Source organism: Taeniopygia guttata, chromosome 18, assembly GCF_048771995.1.
Source record: "Taeniopygia guttata chromosome 18, bTaeGut7.mat, whole genome shotgun sequence".
NCBI classification, from domain to species: Eukaryota; Metazoa; Chordata; class Aves; order Passeriformes; family Estrildidae; genus Taeniopygia; species Taeniopygia guttata.
Window position 1 is genome coordinate 6,274,576 of NC_133043.1, and position 18,923 is coordinate 6,293,498.

The 18,923-nt window shown below is 55.0% G+C and overlaps 3 protein-coding genes across 4 annotated transcripts; all 3 read right to left on the bottom strand.

Moving 5' to 3' along the window:
- Positions 1 to 176: 176 nt before the first annotated feature.
- CCDC61 (coiled-coil domain containing 61) lies at positions 177 to 3,429 on the bottom strand. 2 transcript variants are annotated; one of them, XM_030287334.4, is made up of 13 exons: positions 2,403 to 3,429; positions 2,240 to 2,322; positions 1,987 to 2,144; positions 1,786 to 1,914; positions 1,616 to 1,691; positions 1,452 to 1,534; positions 1,252 to 1,364; positions 1,079 to 1,157; positions 910 to 974; positions 740 to 818; positions 608 to 671; positions 451 to 517; positions 177 to 362 (listed from the first exon to the last, which is right to left on the bottom strand). In XM_030287334.4, exons 1-13 carry the CDS (start codon positions 2,548 to 2,550, stop codon positions 265 to 267), a joined length of 1,242 nt encoding a protein of 413 aa, XP_030143194.4. In that variant the 5' UTR covers positions 2,551 to 3,429; the 3' UTR covers positions 177 to 264. The 2 variants fall into 2 exon arrangements, with proteins under 2 accessions (XP_030143194.4, XP_032607493.3); XM_032751602.3 differs by having other exon boundaries at positions 608 to 665; positions 2,403 to 3,326.
- Positions 3,430 to 4,351: 922 nt separating this feature from the next.
- Positions 4,352 to 8,432, bottom strand: LOC100225609 (ADP-ribosylhydrolase ARH1-like). Its single transcript, XM_030287339.4, has 7 exons — positions 8,293 to 8,432; positions 8,002 to 8,225; positions 6,827 to 6,925; positions 6,653 to 6,758; positions 5,852 to 5,931; positions 5,598 to 5,781; positions 4,352 to 4,774 (listed from the first exon to the last, which is right to left on the bottom strand). Exons 1-7 carry the CDS (start codon positions 8,301 to 8,303, stop codon positions 4,402 to 4,404), a joined length of 1,077 nt encoding a protein of 358 aa, XP_030143199.4. The 5' UTR covers positions 8,304 to 8,432; the 3' UTR covers positions 4,352 to 4,401.
- Positions 8,433 to 11,549: 3,117 nt separating this feature from the next.
- LOC115497681 (ubiquitin carboxyl-terminal hydrolase 42-like) lies at positions 11,550 to 15,709 on the bottom strand. Its single transcript, XM_072937172.1, is given in 10 exon segments — positions 11,550 to 11,569; positions 12,288 to 12,408; positions 12,976 to 13,116; positions 13,376 to 13,487; positions 13,721 to 13,803; positions 14,340 to 14,410; positions 14,567 to 14,634; positions 14,778 to 14,874; positions 14,956 to 15,066; positions 15,508 to 15,709. Coding segments are annotated over 10 exon segments (1,008 nt in total). The 5' UTR covers positions 15,692 to 15,709.
- Positions 15,710 to 18,923: the final 3,214 nt, after the last annotated feature.

Sequence of the window (18,923 nt, forward strand, 5' to 3'; positions counted from 1 at the left end):
CATATTTGATTTCACTGGTAGCCCAGGGGATGAAATTGGTGGCCTGGGCTGTATTCCCCATGTCCCCAAGCACTGGAATTGTCACCCTCTTGCGATGTCCCTGGTGCCCCCAGCCCCAACACTGTGTCCCTCCTGGGGGACACTGCCCTCGCCCCATCCCAAGAAGGACACTTAGCTCTGGGGCCAAAGAAGGGTTTATTTGGGGGAACATTTGTACCAAAACTCCAGAGGACACAGGGAGAGGGTGTGTGTCCCTGGAGGGGGTCACATGCAGGTGTTCAGGCTGTCCATGTACTCCTGCAGAGCCTGCAGCCGGGCATCGATCTCAGCCAGTTCAGCTGAGGGCTCTTTGGAGCGGTTCTCTGGGGAGGTCAGTGCAGGAAAAAAGGGTTAACAAAGGTCTGGATTGGGGTATCCCTCAAATATCAAGGGGCTCAGGTGGGGCCTCACCTTTACCAGGGCGCTTGCCAGCAGTCCTGCACACCGGCAGCTTGTGGCTGGCAGCTGGGCGAGGCACCTGGGGGAGGTTGGGGTCACCAGTGACCTCCTGGTCCCCTTGCTTTGGGATGAAGAGGGGTGGGGGAGCCCCAAAGGGGCAGCCACTCACCACAGAGGGGCCATTGCAGAGCGAGGTGCTCAGGGGTCTCCGTGTTCGGGTCACTCTCCTGTCCCTGCCCAAGGGGGGTGGTTAAAGGGTGCTGGAAGGGACTCCAAGCATCCTGCCCAACCCCAGCGTTACCTGCAGGACACAGGCTCGGGGTGCTCATGGCCTTTGCTGCCAGGGCTCCCTCCCAGGCGCCAGCTCCGGGAGCTGTCAGCTGCAGGGAGAAATGGGGGTGGGGGAAGCTGAGGAAGGAGCCCCAGCACGCAGTGGGTGCACCCCCAGCCCTCCTCCTGCTCCCCACTCACCAGACGAGCTGCGCCGGTGGCTCCTCGCCGGGCTGCTGCTGCCAGAAGCCACTCCACGCCGCTGGCTGCACCCGAGGGAGATGGTGGTCAGGGGGAAGATGGGGCTCAAGGGAGGAGGAGACCCCCGAGTACCAGGGAGGGATGGTGACGGGCTCTCAGCACTGCTTACTTTCTGAGCTCAGCTTCCTTCTGCTGGCGCTGCCGGGCCCTGACAAAGGCAGTGGGGTCGAAGCGTGGTGGGCGGGAGCCTGGCAGGAGAGGCAGAGGAGGGGGTCAGGGTGAGGAGGGAGTGAGCCATGTCCTGTCTCCACTCCTGGGTGTGTGTTCCCAAGTGTCCCACACCTGCAGGTGACAGGGACTTTGGCGAGGGGTTGCCCCGGCTGCTCCTGTGGCTCTCCAGGGATGCTGAGCGTCGTTGCCGGGCATGTGGGGCCGGGCTGGCAGATTTCTGGCGGCTGCCAAGAGGACCAGTACCATCAGGGGGGACAGGGGGACACCCCACGGTGGTGAGGGTCCTCCTGCAGGGTTCACCCCAGCCTCACCCTCTCCTGCAGGAGGCCAGTTCAGCTGTCAGGTTCTTCACCCGCAGCTGCAGCTTCTGCTCTGATGCCTTTGCCTGGGCCAGCTTCGAGGGGGGAAAAAAGGCTCAGTGTGCATCTGGCAGCCCTGTCCCTCCCCAGAGCAGCTCCCACCCCTCCCAGCCCACCTCTGCAGCCAGCTGCCGGTACTCGCGCTGGTGCCGCCGCTCTGCTGCCCGCTTCTCCTCCAGCGCCTTCCACAGCCTGGGGAGAATGGCAGGGGGTGGTCTGGGGGTTCTTCCTCACTCTGAGAGACAGGAACCCCCAAACCCATCCTGGTGTCACCGGCCCCACTCACGCGTCCCGCAGGTGCTGGGTCTCCTCCAGGCGCCGGGCCCGGAGCTGGCCCAGCTGCTCCTGCAGCTCCCGCACCAGCGCCACGAGGTCCGGCCGCCCCACGTAGGGCAGCGGCAGAGGGTAATGGATCCTGGAGGAGAGCACAGCAGGGCGTGAGGCTGCAGTCACTCCCCCGTGAGCCCTGCCTGGTGTCCCTTGTCACCTATCGAACTCCACAGAGTAGACCAGGATGAGGTAGCGCTTGGTGCTGAGGGGGGAAGAGGTGGAAGGGGGAGGCCGGGTGATTGCTCCCACTTTCCGGCTGTGCAGGGTCTCCAGGTCGGTGAAGGTGAGGAGCTCCAGGCTGACAGAGTCGCTGCTCTGCAGAAAGTTTGAAAAGCTGGAGGGTTCGGTCCAACACACACCCCAGCTCAGGTACCCCCAAAACACCGTGTGGGAGAGCAGCACAGCCACACCTGTGTCAGTGCCGACTCCAGCATGTTGCAGAAAATGCCAAACTGCTTGAAATTCCCCGTTTTGCGGGTCAGGTCCTCGATAACTGCGAGGAGCGGGGGGATGTTTCGGTCAGTGGCAGCCGTGGGAGATCCCCTCAGCCCCCAGGATCCCTCCTGCACTCACAGGCGGCATCGAACTCTCCCCTCCACAGGTCGCTGGTGCCGTGAGCCTCCACCTCCACCCGCAGCGTGCTGCGGCTCAGGGTCACCCGCACCGTGTGCGCCCCGGGCCGGAAAGCACACTCGGCCTGCAGGTAGCGCGGCTCGGCCATGGCCACAGGGGCTCTGCGGGCAGGCAGGGGCACCCCAGAGACACGGAGGGTACCCCAGAGACACAGAGGGCACCCCAGGGACACAGAGGGCACCCTGGGCAGGCAGGGGCACCCCAGAGACACAGAGGGCACCCCCAGAGACACAGAGGGTACCCCAGAGACACAGAGGGCACCCCCAGAGACACAGAGGGCACCCCCCAGAGACACAGAGGGTACCCCAGAGACACAGAGGGCACCCCCAGAGACACAGAGGTCACCCCCCAGAGACACAGAGGGCACCCTGGGCAGGCAGGGGTACCCCAGAGACACAGAGGGCAGCCCCAGAGACACAGAGGGTACCCCCAGAGACACAGAGGGCACCCTGGGCAGACAGAGGCACCCCAGAGACACAGAGGGCACCCTGGGCAGGCAGGGGCACCCCAGAGACACAGACGGTACCCCAAGAGCAATGAAGGCACCCCCAGAGACACGGAGGGTACCCTCGGGAAAGGGAACCCCCGCTGGAGGGCTCGGAACAGCGGAGCTGGGGTGGGCTCTGGGCTGGTGAGTGCAGAGCGGGAGCGAACGGGGAGCCCACAACGCCACGAGCGGACCTTGGAGCTTTTGTTGACTTGGGCTCTGCTGGGGGCGGGCGCAGCGCGGAGGGGTGGAGAGGATACGGAGGAACAAGGGGAGAGCCGTGCTGCCTGCGGAGCAGGGCGAACCCCAGCGCTTGACGGGCCCGTTCAGGAGGTACCGAGGGAAGGGAACCGGGGGTGGCCGAGCCCGCGGTCCCGCTCAGCGCAGGGAGCAGCGCGGCCGCACCGGGGGAACCTCACCGCCCGCCGCGCTCCGCCGCGCCTCGGCCGCGCCCCGCCTCATCGCCTGCCCCGCCCCCTGCACCCGCCTCATTGGCTGAACGCACCGCTCTCCCTCGCTCATTGGCTGCCGGAGCTGCCCGTCATCGCAATGCCGTTAGCCGCTCTGCGCTGCCCGCCAGCCTCCCGCTGCTATTGGTTGTCCGGCGAAGCCCGCCTCCTGTTCTCGCTGCGCCATTGGTTAATGGAGCTGTCGCTCATTTTGGGGGCAGAGGTGGAGCCACGCCCTCGCCGTATTTTTCCCATTCATCAATGAGTGGAATCCTTCCCATTGTTTCTTTTACCTCTCAGCGCCAGTTTTACCCACCAGCAGACCCACAGCTTGTTTGTAAAGACAAACCCCTCATTCCTCTCGTCCCCAAGCCCCTCTGTGACCCCCACGCTGGTCTCTGCTGTGCCCTCGGGAGCTTTCCGTGGGGAGGGACAGCAGAAGATCCCAGGGACCTGTACTGAACACAGTTCCCAGTGCCGGGCAGACAGGGCCTTCTTGATTCCCATGGCAACACTGGAACAGTTGCTAGCTCTAGTAAAGTACTGATATTGAAATATTAATTAGCTAATTGCTCTGTTTGTTTTCTCTAAACCACCTGGAGATCACCTACCCCCCACCCACGCTGCCATTTTACGACTGAGATGCAAATAGGGAAACCCATGGAGCCATGGGAGCGTGTTTTGGGGGATAAGGACACCCCTAAATGAAGAATTAAACACAGTTGAGGGGGCAGGACAGGTACGTAGGCTGGCTGAAGAAGAGGCAAACACATCCCCCGATGGATGTTTGACCTGTCACCATCACCTACGGAAGACTAGACTAGAGTGGGCTGTGGGAAGCCGGAATAAAGAAGATTTATCACAGGAAACTAGAGGGGACGGCTGCTGCTGGGGATTTCAGTAACAGGCTCTGTGTAAAACCCCCAGCCCAGCTGATCTTTTTAACCAAGAGCTGACCATTACCAAAGGCATAAGCCCTGTTTATTGCAGGACCGAGGGGCACTCACCGTGCCCCCCAGGCCAGGGCATGGAGCCTGCGGGCAGCATCGCGGAGCCGCCCGCGGTACTCGAGGCGGCGGTGCAGCCCCGGGGGCACGGCGGCCATGTCCCCTCGCAGCCCCCAGCAGCCGGCAGCGATGGTGCCCGTGGAATCGCTGTCCCCGCCGTGCAGCACCGCCCTGGCACACAGCTCGTCCCAGCTCCCGCCGGCCGCCAGCAGCGCCTCCAGGGCCACCATGGGGGCGTCGTGGCCGCTGCGCCCCGGCCACCCGTCCAGTGCCCAGCACAGGTACTCGGTGTCCCGCTCCGCTGGGGACGCAAGGGACGGCACCCGCGGTGGGCCGCCGCCTTCCAGGAGCCCACGCGAGTCCAGGTACCTGCGGAGACATGGGGTCACTGTCACTGGGGACACCAGGTACCTCTGGAGACATGGGGACACTGAGGTCACTGGGGACACCTGCGGAGACATGGGGACACTGAGGTCACTGGGGACACTGAGGTCACTGGGGACACCAGGTACCTCTGGAGACACGGGGACACTGAGGTCACTGGGGACACCTGCGGAGACATGGGGACACTGAGGTCACTGGGGACACTGAGGTCACTGGGGACACCAGGTACCTCTGGAGACACGGGGACACTGAGGTTACTGGGGACACCAGGTACCTCTGGAGACATGGGGACACTGAGGTCACTGGGGACACTGAGGTCACTGGGGACACCTGCGGAGACATGGGGACACTGAGGTCACTGGGGACACCGGTGTCACCAGACAATGGGGTTAGCAGTGAACTGGGGGTCGCTGGGCTGCAGCTCTCCAGCAGCCTCTGTGACCCCAGAGAGCTGTGGGGACACTGGGGGACAGTCAGAAAAACTGGGGGTAGCAAGGCGCTGGATGCCATGGGCATTCAGTAACGCCAAGAAAGCTCAATGCCCCAGGGACACAGAGGTCACTGTCCCTGAGGATGGTATCTCTGGCAGGGACATGAGGGACACGATGGGCGCTGCCAGCCCTGTGGACAGATTGGGCATCAGGGTCAGCAGTGGCACCAGTGACACCACTGCAGTGCCCTGCCAGGGCCGTCAGACAGCCTGGCTGGCACCAGTGGCACTAATGGACCTTTGAGCCCTTTGCAGGATCCTCCCAGCCCCTCCTTGTGCTCCCGGAGTCCCCCCAGAACCCTCACAGTGCCCCCTCACCGGTGCCACGCCTCCCCAAAGAATGGCCAGGCAGCAGCATTGTCCTCCACGGCCACCCCGGTGCCCTCCACGTAGTCCCATGCCAGGGGCAGGACCCGCAGCAGCTCAGCCCCCCAGCGCTCTGGGGGTTCGCCCCGAGCCCCCAGTGCCCCAAAGAGGGCCACCGCCAGTGCTCCAAGATACCCTGTGGGGACAGGGGCTTTAGGGGCATTCTGCTGTCCCCTCCAGCCCTCCCCTGCCCATCTGGCACTCACCAGTGGGGTGGTGGTGGGTCATGCGCCCGCTCTCAATGCTCACCCGGATCAGAGTTGGCAGCTCTGAAGCGTGTGGGTACCTGCACTGGCATCAGACCAGTCCCCAGTCCCCTGCTCCTGTATTTCCAGTCTTGTCCCCATTCCCATACCACCACCTTTGTCCCTGCTCTCTTTGTCCCTGCTGTGCCCATTCTCCCAGCCCCATCACTTCCACATCCCACTCTTAGCTGCTCTGTGACCTGTGTCCCTCTTTGTCCTTCTTCCCTATTGCTGTCCCCATGTTCTCTGTCCAGCACCACATGTCCCCAAGTCCTGGGGACCTGTGTCCCTCTTCCCTATTGCTGTCCCCATGTTCTCTGTCCAGCACCACATGTCCCCAAGTCCTGGGGACCTGTGTCCCTCTTCTCTATTCCCATCCCCATGTTCTCTGTCCCCAGCCTCCCAGCTCCAGCACCACATGTCCCCAAGCTCTGGATGTTGTCCCCTCCAGCTCTACCAATTCCATGTCCCCACTCCACTCTGTGTTTCCTCATTCCTCTCCCTCTGACATCCTCATGTCCCTCTTACCCTACTCCATCCCTTCATGTCCCTCTTACCCTACTCCATCCCTGCATGTCCTGCTTACCCTACTCCATCCCTTCATGTCCTCTCCCCTCCACCTCTGACATCCCCTTATCCCCACCCTGTGTCCCTCCCCCTCATTCTAACACCCCCACATCGCTGTGCCCATTCCCCCAGCTCTGATACCCACACCCCTGTCCCCGAGTGTCCCCAGGTGTCCCTCGGTGTCCCCGTGCCCACCTGAGGCCGATGGCCAGGCTGCGCATGGCGGCGCCGCAGCCGGTGCCGCGGGGGTTGAAGGGGATGCGATACCCCTCGGGCTCCCCCGGCCGCAGCTGGGAGGTGCCTGGGGGGACACAGGGGCATGAGGCTCCCTGAGCCCCCTGCCTCTCCTCCCTGGATTCCCACACTCACCTAGGATGCTGCTGGGTCCAGGCTTGCGTCCCTCCATGTCCCCCATGGCGGCCACATAGCGGCGAGCCAGCTCCTGCAGGAGGGCTTCTCCCTCCAGGCCTGTGCAGGGTGTGAAGAACACACCCAGGTTACCCAGGCTGGCAGGGAGAGGCCCCACGAACCCCCCCAAAACTGCAGGATAACTTTAGTGGATAATAATTTGTCTATTCAGGCTAGGTCTCATAAGTTCTCACAGACAAGCATTATACCCTTGATAGCTCAGCTACCTCAGGTGGCATAAAAGTAGCAGGATGGCTCCTGTGACAGTGGTGGAAACAAAAAAGTCTTAATAAAAAAGCTCTTTACAGAGAAAACCGAGCCAGGGCAAGAGGTTCTTGCTGCTGCTAAAACACTTCACAAAAGCGATGACATCTTTTGTTCTCTTCTTTTCTAGTGAATTGCTTAGGCAGGACTTTTTGGCTCCTGTCCAATTAGCTATCCTTAAGTTTGAGGTGAAGTCCCCAAGGTCCTATGAGATGTCTTTTAACCAAATTGAGGAGAGAAACTTTTGGGCTTTTGTCCTTTTTAAGGAGACAAAGGGTAACTTGTCTACTCTGTCAACAGGGGCACATTCCTACAAGTGAAGAAATGGAGACTCTTCCTGAGCACTGCAAACTGAGTGGAAAGGGGTACCCTGCCATGTTCCCAAAGTGTGAGGGGGAAATGGCCCTGGCTCTAGCACGCAGTATGAGAGAAAAGGGCACATAAATGCGGGAAAGCACACAGACATAGACACACTCACAGTCCCCATGCCACATAGACACACTCACAGTCCCCACGCCACCCACACCTAGAGGAAACAAGGATACACATCCCCCCAAGCCTCCCTGGAAACCCCTAAAAGCTGTGGGGGAGCGAAATAAAGATGCCCCAAAGCTCCCTGCAGAGCTGGACAATCCCAGCAATCCTCCAGCTTGACTCAGGGATGTCATGGGGACCTCCCCAACATATCCCGGGGCTGTAAGGGGACACCCAGCCGCACCCCCAGACACCAACCACACAGCCCAAGGAACACAACAGGGACCCCCCACCCCTTAGGGGACATTCAATGACATCCCCCTCCAGTGCCAGCCTGGGGTGCAACGGGGACCCCAACCCCAGGGACCCCTCCCTTCTGTTGGTGGGGCGTCCCTCACCTGTGGCCAGCCCCTCGGCGGTGGCGAGGTGCAGGACGGTGTCATCGCTGACGGGCCACTCGGGGGGCTCCAGGCTGATGGCTGCCAGCCCCCCCAGCTCGGCCAGCTCGCTGTGGATCTGGGGGCCCGAGGTGCAGTACTCCCAGCGGGCTCCCCGGTAGCCCAGCGCGTCCCCCACCCCGCTCAGCACCATCGCCGCCTCGTAGGTCTCCACCGAGGGCACCCTGAGGGGATAGAGGGTCCAGAGGGTGCCAGCGGCGGGGGAAGCCCCAGGGATCCCGGTGCACTCACGTCTCCTCCATGGTGAGCAGCTGGGAACGCCTGTCAGGCTCAGGGCATGCGGCCAGTGCTGGCCAGGCGCCCTTAAGGGGACCAGAACACTCCAGGGATGTGGGGTACAGGGCTGTGCCCCACAGCCAGAGGGAAAAAGCAGGGAGGGACCCCAGGGCCATCCTGCGTGGGGGAGGCAGAGGGAAAGAGAGGCTCCAGGGATCCAAATCTCTTTTCACAGACAAAGCTTTAAACTGTGGCAACAAAGCATCCTTTGAGGACACAAAACCGAACTTCAGGGTTCAAACTGTTTTCAAAGCTCGATTTTTAGAGCCCCAAACCCCCTGTTTAAGAACCAAACCTTCTTTTGGAGGGTCCAAAACCCTCTTTTACCACTAAAGTTTCCACTGGAGTGCCTGAAGCCCTCTAGTCAGTACCAAAGCTTCACTTCTTGGGGCCAGAGAGGATCACCTCCATTGCAGGGTCCACATGGTCATTTGTAGCATCTCACCTATTAATTTCTTTTATGCCTAAAGCCTCCAATTTAGGCCCAAAATGCTAATTTTTGGCTCCCAACCTCTCTTATATTAGCTGTTGCTTTTTTTAGGGCACAGAGTTTCATCTCTTGGATCAAAACCCTCGTTTATTGGACAGAAATCCTGCCTAGGCTACAAATCCACATTGCGAGGGTCCGAAACTTCATGTTTCTTTCCCAAGGTCTTAGTTCTGACTTCCTAATCAGCTCCTTTTAGGCTACAAAGTCTCATTTTTAGTGTCCAAAAAATGTTTCAGTTCTCAACTTCTCTTTTTTGTGAGTTCCAAGCGGGGCTTTTCCTCTCCAAAGCCTTCTTTTCAGGCAATTTGGCTCTTTTCCCAGTTAAAAAAAACCCAACCAAACAAACAAAAAAAACCCACCAACAACCAAACCTCTGTTCTTTCTTGCTTGATCACACTCTACAGAAATTAAAGTGCCACCTCAGACAGGGTTTGGTTCTGAAGGCAAGTTTACTGTCTGAATCATAACCTCCAGGTTGATGATCATGAAATAACAGAATTCTCACGAATTAGTGAAACCAGGAGAGGCACCAACAAACCTTCCACACTGGGCTTCTGGAGGGCAGATTTTGACCTTTTCAAGAAGCTGATTTGGAAAGTTCCTCGGGAAGCAGCCCTTAAAAACAACAGGGTCCAGGAAGGATGGATGTACTTCAGGAAAGGAATCCTGAAGGCACAGCAGCAGGCTGTCCTGTGTGCTGGAAGATGAGCTGTTGGGGATCACAACCAGCAGGGAACTTCTGAGGGGACTCGTGTTCTTCATGTGCACGCCTCACTGTGGGCGAGTGAGCAGCTGGCAGAGCTGTGCAGGTTTCTGCAGTGTTTCTCTGAGTGTTTCCTTATTAGAGACTCAGAGGAGAGTCAGCGTGGTCTGCTGGTGCTCTTTGTGCAAGCTGCTCCCTACTAGAGACACTTTTGGTACTTCCTGCACTCCTCTTCTTCCTCTCTGGCATTGCAGGAGTCGATCACCTGCTCCTCCCTCCTCCAGGCTGACACTCTGTCCTTGTCACTGCTGGAGTGGCATGAGCCCCCTGACCCAAGCACCACTCCTGGTGTCCCCTGCTAGCTTGCTGAGCATCCTCTCTGCCCCAGCATCCCAAACAGGATCAGCCCCTGACCCTTGAGAGGTGCTGTTCATTCCTGACTCCATACTTGTGGTCCACCCTCAAGGCCTGGCTCTCCAGCCCTTTTCAGTCACTATTGGCACATCCAGCCCACATCCCTTCCAGTGACTTAAACTTTATATTTAAAACAACAGATTGCTAGATGGGCACATGCAAGCACACAGCTCTCAAAATCCCATCACACAGACATCACACTGTGGGTATTTCCACCAACTGCCTCAAAACCTACAAAGGAGGAAACACCCTGTAAATTATTCATACAATGTCACAACCCACCAGTCAGAGGCATGATGTTCACTGGAAATTGTCATCAGGCTCAACAAAGACACTGGATGATGTGTCATGGAATTCTTTATGTTTTGTTGTTGTCATAACTCTGGCTACCAGCCAAATATTTAGGCCGAAATGATGCTGGCTAACAAACCCTTAAATTCTACATTAGGCTTCCGTGAGTGGTGGCTGACAAGCTGGTAATTTCGTATAGTACATTTCAATAATTTCTCAACTCCCACCACAAGCTCCTCCAAAGTGCTGGCTAAAAAGGCACAGCACACTTCCACGAGCTCCCACAACAAACTTCAGTCTGGAGCATGGGGTAGAATCATTGCCATGCTTTGCCCAGATGAAGCAAGGGAGGAGAGTAACAAAGACAGAAAAGGGAGAGAGGACAAAGCTTATCACCAGTCCATAGATTCCCTGTTGGTTCTAGTGTGGATGGTCTGGAGCAGGGATTGCAAGACAAAAAAAAAGCCAGAGAAAAAGAGGAAAAAGAGCCAGGGGGCCAATTGGCTTCTTTTTGTAGTTGATTTGGTGCCTACCTCTGACACAGACTAATTTTTTTGTGCTGTTTTCTTCATGCATGCTCTTTTGGGCCTCTTCTGGGAAGTGAGTATGAGTGTCAAAGCAGAGCAGGAATTTTCTTCAGCAGTCTTCTCCAACAACCTTTCCTATTGTAATAATCAGAATGTTTGAGACAAAACATACTTAGATCTGGTCCTCCACAGGCCAACAAGGGGTTTTAATTCTGGCTTTGGCTTTTCTGCCTGCTGGTTCCAAACAAGTGGGTTTTTGTTTGTTTCAGATGCTGGGCTGCTGCATCATCCAGGCTGTTTGTCTGACATGCATCTCTGGGATGCTCAGACCTCCACACCGACAGGTAAGAGTTTGTGATCTCCACAGCCTGGCTCCAGGGACTGTAGTCCTGCCATGAGGACCTGCCCAGCTCTCTTTGTACTGTCAAGGTTTGCACCCAAGCCAGGCTTGGTGCAGGCACCTGCTGGCAGATCCTGTCAGCGAGCCCTGGAGCTGTGGCATTCCTGGGAGCGTGGTCAAGTCCTAAATGACTGCTTCTCTTCCTCCTCCTTCCTGTTAAAGTGCCGTAGTTGGTGCTGTTGATGATCCAGCTGCAGAGGTCATCGCCCCACAGTGGGGATCTGCTCCGGGCTCTCTCCCTGGCATGGTTCCTCTGACTGTGCATCACCTTCATCCTGCCAGGCAGATCCTGTGGTGCTGAGGAACCTCCCTGCTGGTGGCTGGCCCCTCCCTCACCAAGCATGCCATGGGAATATGGTGGTGCTGGTGAGGAAGCCATAATTTCTCTTATTTTCGAATCCGAACACCTGGAGGAAAAAAAGAGTTATCCCTGCTTCAGGCATTCCTTGTAGATTCCTCTGGGATTTAGTGATTTTCTTGGAGCAACAGAGAGATTTCACCAAGGGTACCAGTGGTGAGTTTAATTAAAGTCTTCCCACCAGGTCTGCCACTGTCAGAGCAAGTCCTCATCTTTTTACCCCCTATGGCCTCCACTTCACATAATCCTAGAATTTGGATGAAAGAAATCTCATTCCAACCCCCATGCCATGGGCAGGGACACCTTTCACTATCCCAGGTTGCTCCAAGCCCTGTCCAGCCTGGCCTTGGACACTTCCAGGGATCCAGGGGCAGCCACAGCTTCTCTGGACATCCTGTGCCAGGGCCTCACCAGCCTCACAGGGAAGAATTTCTGCCCAATATCTAAACTAAATCTTCCCTCTTTCACTTCAAAATAATTTCCCCTTCCTCCATCACTACACTCCCTGACAAGGAGTCTCTCCCTATCTTTCCTAGGGGATCCCTTTAAGTCCTCTTCTCTACATGAGCCATCTTCCGAGAGCAGACCAGAGGCAGTTTACACAGGGCAGCACCCTAAAGCCTGTCAGGGAAAGAGGAGGACTGGAGTGGGATATTTCCAAAGTGACAGCATTGGAGGGTGCAGGAAGGAATTGTCTTCTATGGCAGAAACACTCAGGAGGATGAGAAGACAAACAGCTAATTCAGGATAAGGAAACATTTTCTTACCACATGATCCTGGTTCTCACCTGGCATAAAACAGCAAGTAGGCTTGCTGCCCTAGAACTGTGTGGATGTCACAATTATCCACAGACTCATCGTCCATCCTGTACCACAGCCCATTGCTGGCCTGCAAAGAAAGGCACCCAGCTCTGGAGAGGAACTGCAGGGTTTCTTCATGCCTCCGTTGGTCAGAAATGACACAGATAAATGAGTGGCATACATGCATTTTCAGAAGGCTAACAACAATTTTATGAGGAACCCATTCCTTTTTATACTCCAGTTCACTACTGGTGGACCCGATTGGTCCTTTAATTAAAACACTGCCACTGCCACCATTGGCTTATTAAGAAACCACCCTTTGGTGAACAACCTTATGAGGAAAACAGCTGATTACAAACAACACCTGTGGATTGTTTCCCTTTTGTATCATGGTTTCTCTCCAGCTCCCTAAAGCCTCCCAGACCAACTCACGGGAAAGCTTATCTAGCTTTCTCTCTCTGACCAGACTGTCACATCCACATCTCCACAACACCAAAGGCAGAAAACTGCCAGACCAGGAGTACACAAAAACAAATCCAATTGAGCCCCGAAGGAGACCTTCTCCCCCAAAACCTTGGCTGCCAGCAACACTTCTGGGAAAGTTTGTGTTTCCCAGCACACATTTCTCCCTGTCAGGAGGGAAGTTGCTCTTTACCTTTGCATAGCACAAAAAGTGTCCTTCGAGACAGGTGTCCCCACTGTGAACCACGATGGCATATAGGGAGCAGAGGAGGGGTTCTCCAGCTGTGTCAGACATGTATGGCCGAAGATCCAAGTACTCAGGATACTCCACAAACTACAGAGACACCAAAAGGGCTCAGGAAGGATCCTCAGCTATGACATTAAATAGCATTCAGCATGTCGTGGCTTGGGTGGCAGGAAACTGCTCTGACAGAGATGCTTTGGCTGAGAACAGAGTCCTGCCTCATCTTTTAATGGGAATTCTCCTCTCCCCAGAAGGGAACGCAAAAATCCCAATGTGAGCATCTTGTGACAGAGCTTTGGGGAATCTTCTGCTTTGGAAAGAGAAAGTTGCACTCCCCTTGCATGCACACCTTGTTGATCTTTGTGCCAGTCCACTGGTCAGCCCTTTCCAGACACAGCGTGAGGACTCGGGGTGCATGGTGGACTGTGACCTTCTTGGAGGCAGCAGCTTTCTTCTTACACCTTGAAAGCAAGCACACAGCCAAGTGCTGAAATGCACCCTGCCTTCCCCCAAGAAGGCTGGGCAACCTTTCCCCCATCTCACACATCCTTATGCTACTTTAAGGTTATTCAGAGGCATATTAAAAAAGTTGTGTCTTGTTATTGTACGTGAAACCTCCTTGAGAAGATGAGTTCAGTGCCACACAGCCCCTCATGCAGGATTGCTGTTATTATGTCGTGTGGAAACATCTTACTTGCTACATCTGAAGCACCCTTTCTGATCCAGCTGCTTGGGTGTCACACAGTCCTCCAGAACTGTGGTGAGGGACGAGGCTGCCTGGAGGAGAGAGAAAGGAGCTGGAGGAAAGGCTCTCACCCAAACACTTCCCAGGAGCTGAGAAGAAGCCCGAGGCAGCTGATGCTGAGGAGAGCCAGCATCACCCCAGAAGGAGGCAGAAGGAGGGTGTGTGTGATGCTGAACATCTCCCTCGTGTCCCAGGGGCTCCCAGAGTCATCAAGAGCTCTCTCTGCATTGGCACCGCGCAGTTCAGCTACCAAAGGCATGCAGGGGCATCAGCAGTGAAAGCTGGTCCTGGGAGCCAGGTGGGTATTGAGGGAGGGCAAAGGAAGGAGCAGGAGAGTGTGGCAAGGCTGCAGAGGGGGTAATGATTGCTAGTCCAGCCCAAAGCCAGCAGCAGGGCAGAGCAGTGCCATGGCCTCTGCAGGAGGGCACTGAGGACTCTGTGCTTTCCCCCTCCCACTCACCACCAAGCCCCCTTGTGCTCGCAGCATAGGTTTTTAAGACAAGTGCTTTGGTGCTGGAAAGCTACAGGGGCCTTGGGATGTCTTGAAGCTCAGTTGCAAACCTCTTACTTTGATATCCAAAGAGACATCCAGGAAGGCCTTGTAGGAATCCACAACTGCTTGGCAGCTCAAGCACGTGACTGGAAGGAAAATCAAAATGCTGAGTGAAATTAATTGACTGTGCTGGTTTATGCTGGTGGGTTCTCCCACACCAGCCATCACAGGACCAGCTGCTTGTCAGAGGTGGACAGAAGGGCACAGACAAGCCAAGCAAAGCAGCACTTGTGGAAACCTACCTCTAGATTTCATGAAGCCCCGGAATATTTGATGGACAATGGTAGTTTCTTGTGAAGAGACGTCCAAGCTGGAAATAAATGGCAAGGCAGAGAGTTACCTCCTCCAAGGGTTTAGCACTGAAAGGTCTGGATGTCAGTTTTCCTTGATGGGAGCACACCAAGGAGTCCAGTGGGTTTGGGAAGATTGAAATTGCAATTTGCTTGTGCTTACTTGCAGCTCAGACAAGCTCTGTGCATGGCATCGAGCGTGCGGCGTAAGAACTTGTAGGCGTTTTCCTGCCTGTCATACTCAAACTCTTCTCCTATGACTAAGAAAGAATTTATTAGCTCTCCCCTGGAAGAAGGGAAGACAAAGAAGAAAAGCTGCCAGAATGCCTGAGACAACTTACATTTGAGGTCTCTGAGGACAGCTCCAGGCAGAACGGCACTGGCTGAGGAACTCAGGACCTTCCTGACGTGAGCTTCCATGGTGCACATCATGCAGAAGCCTTGCTGCTGGCCTGAAGAGGGGAGGGAGCAAGGAAGGGAGGGACAGAAGCTTCTCAGGGTGACAAAACATCTCAGTTTCTTGGGAAACCTAGTGGAGATCTTGAAGTTCTAAGAACAGTCTCTGCTTCATTACTCCCAAACTGCCAGTGTCTCAGCAAGCCCAGGGCATTTGAGTGCGCAGAAAATATACTTCAGAGGGAGGCTGAACTCCAGAAGTGTTCTGTGCAATAAGCCAAGACAGTTCAACCGGCAGGGGTAGAAACTTGGGCCTAGAAAGAAGTGTTCTGGAGTGCACCTTGATAGGACAAGCCTCTTTTAGCTGATGCTCAAAGAACATAAGCTCATGGGGCCAACAAAGAAGGGCTGCTGTTCTCCTAAACCTGATTCCAGGTTCTGGGAATCCTTGGGATGTGGCCAAGAGATTTCCAAGGTGATGTTCCTAAAGCACTCACAGGACAGGCTGTGCTCGTAAGAGAGCAGGTAGTTGGCCAGAGGGGGTGTGTACGTCAGGCACTGCAGGATAGCATTGATGTAGCAAGTATTGCCCAGGTTGAAGAGTCCTGCTCCAGGTCGCTGTCTTTGCTGCCAGTCCATGGAAATCTTCTCTGGGGAAGAAATCCTTTGTGGCAGAGCCATTCCCTCAGCAATGTCTGCAGGGAAACGACATTTGAAAAGAGATGAGACAATGTTGTTACTTAAAACCATATTCAAATGTTGAGTTGCCTACAGGAGCACCAAGGACAACAGCTCGAGTCACCAACTCAAACACTGGGGAAAGCCTAACACCCTGCTGACATCTACTGGTAGGGAAGCAGTTTTGGAAAACTGTCTGTTCCCCTGTGTACTCTGCCAAAAATCCGACAAAATTGGATTTCTGGGCCTCAGGCCACCTTCCTTTCCCTCTGTGAGTCTTCCCAGGACTCACAGGAGCTGTTCCACCTTGCAGCCCTCACTCCTCTTGGAAACAGAAGGGAAATCTTCGGATGACGAAGCTCCAGAAAGATCTCCTCCAAAAAGATCAGCTCAGCACCAATCCCATCACTTGAAGGGAAAGGAAATAATTGTAGCTCAACAAAATTATTTAGAAACCCCAAACATCACCCACAAAGCACCTTCAGCTATCAAAAAAATTTTGGTGCTGCTCGTAGCTGTTGTCAGGGAAGAAGACTGCTTGGAAAAAGGCAGGCCTGCAGTGGAAGGAGCCAAGATATCCTGAAGGCCATCTCAGCCCGGCTGGCTTTAGGTGGCTCTCTCCTCAGGATGTCAACATTTGGGCAGGTGAGATCACAATTGCTGGACCAGTGGATCAGTGCCCTATCTCTGCCTCTTTGTGACATGAGGCCACACGGGGCCATGTCCCTTTGAGGCCACAGAATTCCCTGGCTGTCACAGCCCAGGCACCTCTCCAAGTCCCTGGGCCAGGTGCTGTGGACAAGGGGCTCTGTCTGTCAGCAGAGCTCCTGCCTCTGCCACGAGCTCCGGCAGCCAGAGGAGTCAAAAGCTGCTGAGGGCTGCACGTGAGTCCGGTCACAGTTTAGGTTGTCACACTTGGACTGCTGGGGGTTTCTGTTCCACTCTTCCCAGCTTCTTCCAGGCTTTTAAGCCCTTTAAGATCCTTTCTAAGGAGGAAAATCCTTCAGTTGTGGCAGTGAAGCATCCTTTGAGTGCACAAAACCTAACTTCAAGGCCCTCATTTTCATTTCCAAAGGACCATTTTTAATTCTCACAGAGCCAGTTTGAAGACCCAAAGTCCCTTTGAGAGGGTCCAAAACCCTCTTTTACAGCTCAAAGGTTCCACCAGGATGCCTAAAGCCTTCTAGTCAGCATCAAAGCTGACTAGACATTGACATTGATGATCAAGTCCAGAAGGGAACCAGTAGCTTCAGCTTAAGTTTTTAGAGTGAAAAAATTTCTTGGCACAAATTAATTCCTGTTGCCCTTTGGGTGTGATGTAAATAAGACTTTGTACGTGGAAGGGGAAGGTCAGTGGAAACTTTCAGTCCTGACACAGCTGATTTGAGAGCAGGGATGTTTGCAGCTTGGCTGTGAGTTTGCGGTAATTTTGAGCTGGGTTTGGAGTGTTTCCTTATTTTGCAAGTTGTTTTTTTTTTTTCTGGGCTTTCTGGGCTTTTCCCAGCCCCATTCGTGTGGGAGCAGTCCGTGTGAGAGCTCCCTTGTGGATCCTGCCTCTTGCAGACTGGAAGAACATGATCCTGCACAGGGCTGGGAAGGAAGATAAACCATCTCCTTGTTGGTTCTGCAATTTATAGGCTGCAAAACAAAATTGAATTCTGTCAGAATCTGAGGTATTGATGATTCTGAGATTGTAGAAAGTCTCTGTCTGTCAGCCCCGTTGCCAAAGCAGAAGCCATAATTGGTCTGTGCTGGTTTCAAGGTTGTTTATTCTGTTTATCTCTAACATGTTCTGCTGCCCTGCCGCAGCTCTGTCCTGCAGGGCAGCGTGTGGGGCTCTGCCCTCAGTGGGATGTTACAAACATTAAATACCACAAACTACCTGTGCTGGATTTACAATAACGTGCCAATATCTGTCACCTACGTTGGACAGTGTGTCCCCAGCCTGAACCAACAGAAAAATGCCAACACCACAGTGAAACATGGAGGGCAGGAAGAAGGAGAAAAAGGACAAGGCACACCCAATTTCCTCCATCTTGTCCCCTTTGGACCCCTCATCTAGAATCCTAAAATTTTACTTTTGCACACGTGCCACACTTAATTATTACTTATATCAAACACTCAGAGCTGATAATTCATCCTGTAAGATTGCAAACTCTTTTCCATGGACAGAGATCACAGACAGTGTCTCTGGGGGCTCTGTCCAGGGGGGTTCCTGACCCCTGCCAGGGTCCCAGACCTGCCAGGGCACCCAGAGGGAAGCTCTGGATTCCCACAGAATTCCAGCACTGCCTCTTTCTCCTAGAACATTTCGTGCGGGACCGGCTGTTGGACGTTCTTAGTTTGGTGAGACTGAAAACGCCTGAAGGTTCTCGGAGCTGTGCAGGACAGAAAAGCGCTTGGGTTTATTCCTGGGCACTGTCAGAGCTCACCACAACAACCACACGATAGCGCTGCCGACTCGTGAAAGGAGGAAAGGCACCGAGAGCAGCTGGGAACCAGCCCGGGGACAGAGCTGGATGTGTCCCTGCTCTCAAATAACCTTTGTCAGGACAGCAAGTTTTCACTGACCTTCCCCTTATTTACAACACACCCAAAGGGTGTGACACAGCATGGATTCCTTGGCTCCAAGAAGTCTTTTCACTCTCGCAGAGTCTGCCTACAAACTTGAAAACATTCAGCAAAAACAGAGCTCACGAAAGTGCTGCCTACAGCTTCAGCTGCACCCATCGAACCACCCTGGTGTGTTCACTTTCCTTCTCAGCGCTGTGTCCTGTCGTAATCCTTCAGTCTGACACAGTCAGGATCCAAAGAGAACAGCACCAGGCACTGCTCACACACTAAAGGGACCAGGACTAAAAGCTCAACAGCCTGGAGTTTGCATTCCCACCATAACACTTCAACAGCTCTAGCCCATAGAGCTCCCTGCTAGGAAAAGCAATTAAATTCACCAAGGACCACCCAATGCGTGGAATCCAAACTGGTTTCTTTGCTGAAGAGAGGAACTGTAAGAAGAAATGGGATTCCCTCCTCCAAAATAGAAAACATCTGGGGATTGAGCCCATAAAAAGGTGGCAGAACGCTGTTACTGGGCTTTAGCTGCCCTGGTAGGGAGGCAGGGACAGGGAGGGGAGGCAGGGAAGAAAGGGCCAGGGAAGTCGAGGCAGGGAACGGGTGCACAAGGGATGGGCAGGCAAGGCAAGGCAAGAACACAGAGGGCTCAGAAAGGCAAGGC

Coding starts and splice junctions, on each gene's coding strand:
- CCDC61 (XM_030287334.4), bottom strand. CDS start 2,550: ATGGCCGAGCCGCGCTACCTGCAGGCCGAGTGTGCTTTCCGGCCCGGG. Junction 2,145..2,239: donor TGGAGTCGGCACTGACACAG/GTGTGGCTGTGC, acceptor AACTTTCTGCAG/AGCAGCGACTCTGTCAGCCT. Junction 1,158..1,251: donor AAAGTCCCTGTCACCTGCAG/GTGTGGGACACT, acceptor CTCTCCTGCCAG/GCTCCCGCCCACCACGCTTC.
- LOC100225609 (XM_030287339.4), bottom strand. Junction 5,932..6,652: donor AGCCTGGCCATCGGCCTCAG/GTGGGCACGGGG, acceptor ATGCCAGTGCAG/GTACCCACACGCTTCAGAGC. Junction 4,775..5,597: donor TTTGGGGAGGCGTGGCACCG/GTGAGGGGGCAC, acceptor ATGTCTCCGCAG/GTACCTGGACTCGCGTGGGC.